The 3,845-nt window shown below is 38.8% G+C and overlaps 1 protein-coding gene across 1 annotated transcript in view; it reads right to left on the bottom strand.

The window, feature by feature from the left end:
- Positions 1-2,393: 2,393 nt before the first annotated feature.
- CHEK2 (checkpoint kinase 2) overlaps positions 2,394-3,845 on the bottom strand; it is a 19,377-nt gene continuing 17,925 nt past the window's right edge. Inside the window, exons 13-14 of the mRNA XM_009583536.1 lie at positions 3,215-3,295; positions 2,394-2,619 (exon numbers count right to left, since the gene is read on the bottom strand). Of these exons, the coding sequence (XP_009581831.1) occupies positions 2,524-2,619; positions 3,215-3,295 (177 nt within the window). The 3' untranslated portion in view covers positions 2,394-2,523. The remainder of the gene's footprint in view (positions 2,620-3,214; positions 3,296-3,845) is intronic.

Genomic DNA, 3,845 nt, shown 5'->3' with positions numbered 1-3,845 from the left:
TGGGGGCGCGCCCGGCCGCCCCTCGGGGCACACAAAACAAGTCAGCAGCCTGCCTCTTCAGCAGACTCGCCGTGAACACTTCCAAGCCCCGTCTTCACGGAGAATACAGCTCCAAAATCGTTGTATTGGCATAAAGGCGGAAGACCAACTCCCAAAGGCAGCAGCAGCCTTAGCAACAGCTGCTTGAGGGTAAGCAGAGTTCCACACCGTACCTCTGCGGGTTTCGGGCAGTGACACCAGTCACTGCTGGCATTGCTCTTACCAGGCACAGCTAGGCTCATCCTTTGCCTTCTCATCACATTTGTACAACCGGCATCCAAACTGAAGCCTTCCAAATGCTGTAGACCCATGCCTGCTGAAATGAACAGGCAAGCAGATTATGCTGAAGGCTCTTGTGCTGTGAATAATACATAATACAGAAATAATCATTTCTTGTCTAAGTGAAAACTGGATGCCACTTTATCTTCGTGGAATTTAATAACACCTCTTTAATGGAAAAAATGTAAGAATCTGAAACTTCAGAAAGCTTTCTGCAATAAAATTATGAACACACGGCCATCGGCTCAAAGGTTTGACTTCAAATAAATGAGATCAAAATTAAGATTTCATTAGAAAGCAAGCCTTAGACAGGACCCAGGGAAAGGATCCAAGCAAAGCAGTAAAAAAAAAAAAATCTAACAATAGTAGGATGTAAAAAAGACAGAGGAATAAATTATAGAAGTTTTCTATTTCTATCTAAAGACCAATTACAGTTAATTTGCAGAATTATGTGAATTCTCTTCTCATCTGTAATGATGCAGGTCTTTTTAAAATCACTGGTAACCAAATCCCAAAGGTATTGGCTTTTGCAGTACACCAGATCACAAACCTAGCCCAAACACGGTCCTTTATGATTCTTTTATCTAGCAAATGGCAGCCAAGTATTCCCTTTTACTTCAGATGAGCTACAGTAAGTACCAGAACCCTTTGAGGATGTGCCAGTCAATCACACGTGTGCACCAGAAAGGGAATGTCATTAGAGGACAGACATGCATTTCTTCTGTTTTATCACCCCTGTGTGTCTGGAGTGAATTTCAACCAGTGATATTTTTTTCATCCAGATGCCCATGGATGTTCCTCCATCCGGTTCATTAAGAAAAATAAGAATGTACAAGAATTGCCATTTTATCATTAACAACAGTTAATATCAAATACCTCAAAACACGTAAGATCTCTGCCATAGGCACATATGGGAAAACCTGACTCATTAATGTCTTATCTTAATTCCTACTTGACATTGGTTTAATTCATAACGCATTAGGCTTTATTCTTTCCAAATCAATTTACAGTAAATGCCTTTAACCAGAAGATGCATGTTTTAGAACAAAGTTACTAAATTGCTCCCTCTTAGTCAATAATGAAATTAATATCCTTTAGTGAGAGACACACAGTCCAAAATTTTCAGACAAGCAAATTAAAAATTGTTTCTCTCTCAGTTCAATTCCTAGTTCTTCTCTGGCAGGAATTTACATATCTTCCTTATATCTCTTGTTATCATGTTTCCTCTTACTCAGTACATCCTAAGGGAAATAAACATAGTACACACTTTTCAAGAAGAGACAGGTTAGAAACTACATGCAGATGGTAACTTTTGCTTTGAAAGCCTATCAACCACTTCACAGATCACAACACTGTTCAGTCTGCCAGCCCAGTGTTTAGTATTTAGCTTTATCTGAAGTCCAGAGCGCCTCAAGCTCCATCAATAGTTTTACAGCAAAACTGAATATTATAAGTATCACCATGTTCCAGTATTTAAAGGGTGGCTACAAAGAAGACGGAGACTCCCTTTTTACAAGGAGTCATATGGAAAAGATGAGGGGTAATGGGTAGAAGTTACTCCTGGGGAGATTCTGATTGGACACAAGAGGAACATTTTTCACAATGAGAACAATCAGCCATTGGAATAATCTCCCCAGGAAAGTGGTGGATTCCCCAACATTGCACACTTTTAAGATTCAGCTAGACAGGGTGCTGGGCCATCTCGTCTAGACCGTGCTTTTGCCAAGAAAGGTTGGACCAGATGATCCTTCAGGTCCCTTCCAACCTGGTATTCTGTGATTCTGTGAAGTGTCCTCAGAAGTCTGTGGGCAGCATCTAGTGTCAGGTAATACTATGTCTCGGGCAAAAGTTCAGCAAACTTAGTATTCCTTTTTCATCTGTGAGGACTAAGTATTATTTCCATGCCTAACCTAGAAACTGGAACAGAAGAAACAAAGAGTGGAGGTGGTGATGAAGCTAGCCTAAAAATTTTTAGTAACATAGTTCATGAGTTTTCTTATACTCTCCTGGGGTCAGACAGCTGGATGAAATTGAACATGACTATTTGTGTAGATTCTCATGCATACACAGCAGTCACTTCAGTCTTACAAAGTTATTTTTATTTAGTAATTGCATCTTCAATAGTTATTAAGATTTTTCTTAAATAAAAATTCTGCTTTCCATAAAAAAAAGCTATAATTAACAAAAGTCACTTTCTCTTTTTTTTCATGTCATTTTCTGAAACGATGTAGAAGGAACAGCACGCTTAGAAGAGCCAGATTCTTCCTCATTTTCATGGAGACGCTTTCTTGTTGTGGTTGGCTAAAAGAAAGATACAGCACGATGGCTACATGAAATCAGGTAAGACAAAGCCTAACTGTTTTGCTTACTACAGAATTACAGCTGTTGGATAAAGTCTCCTTTCTGTGACCAAAAAAGCAGCATGACTAACAAATGTTTCCCTACCAAGATCTATCCAATTATATTTGATCTTTCTCATATAAGACACTGCTCCCAGCTTTATCTGTTTAAAATTCTCCTAATTAGCATCTAGTAATGAATGTCACAATACTATTCTAAACTTTCACTAACATAAGAATTTTTCCTTGAATACTAAACATTTGTGACTTGAATCCATCAAAACATACATGTTCAACAATTTAATTTTAAATATATGAATAATCCTTTAAAGCCTAGGAGATTGTTTCTATACATTTAAACAAAGTGTTTTGCCAAAGCACAAAAGTCCATTGCTTTTATTCAGAAAGCAGAGATAATTAGCAGAACTGCTACATACAGCCAAAATGCACATTTCTCTATGTTCTCAAAATTAATTGATTTTCTTATTATGGATTACTTCGAAATCTAGTTTCTCTGTGCATCAAGTATTAACCTTCAAACAACCTGTTACGCATACCATTTTTGATGTTTGCGGTGGATTCATATTGGCACGTGTCTGAGCAAGTAGCTGTTGAAATGTACTCTTCATATCCTCATCCTGTGAAAAAAAGCAGTAGCTCTAAGTAGTATATGGAATATTTAAGGGAAAAGCCTACATTTTGGCTAATGAAATGTATAAGCATTTAAAGAATGAATGAATGAATAAGGAGAAAAGGAGGTTCCCCCACTTTCCCCCAAATAAACACCTTCCTAATATGGCTTCACCAACAGCAAGTCTTGCCTGATCAACCTAGTGGTCTTATAGAAGACTTATAGAAGATGGAGTGACTACATCAGTGGACAAGGGAAGAGCTACAGATGTCGTCTGTCTGGACTTCTGTAAGGCCTTTGACACGGTCCTCCACAACATCCTTCTCTTTAAATTGCAGATACAGATATGATGGATGGACTATTCGATGGATAAGGAATTGGCTGGATCATCGCATCCAGAGAGTAGTGGTCAAGGGCTCAATGTCTGGATGGAGATCAGTAACGAGTGGTGTCCCTCCGTGGTCCATCTCGCGACCAGTGCTATTTAATATCTTCATCAATGACATAGGCAGTGGGATCGAGTGCACCCTCAGCAAGTTTGCAGATAACACCAAGCT

This window comes from Fulmarus glacialis, unplaced genomic scaffold (genome assembly GCF_000690835.1).
Source record: "Fulmarus glacialis isolate BGI_N327 unplaced genomic scaffold, ASM69083v1 scaffold49628, whole genome shotgun sequence".
NCBI classification, from domain to species: Eukaryota; Metazoa; Chordata; class Aves; order Procellariiformes; family Procellariidae; genus Fulmarus; species Fulmarus glacialis.
This window is presented reverse-complemented; position numbering and strand designations above follow the sequence as displayed.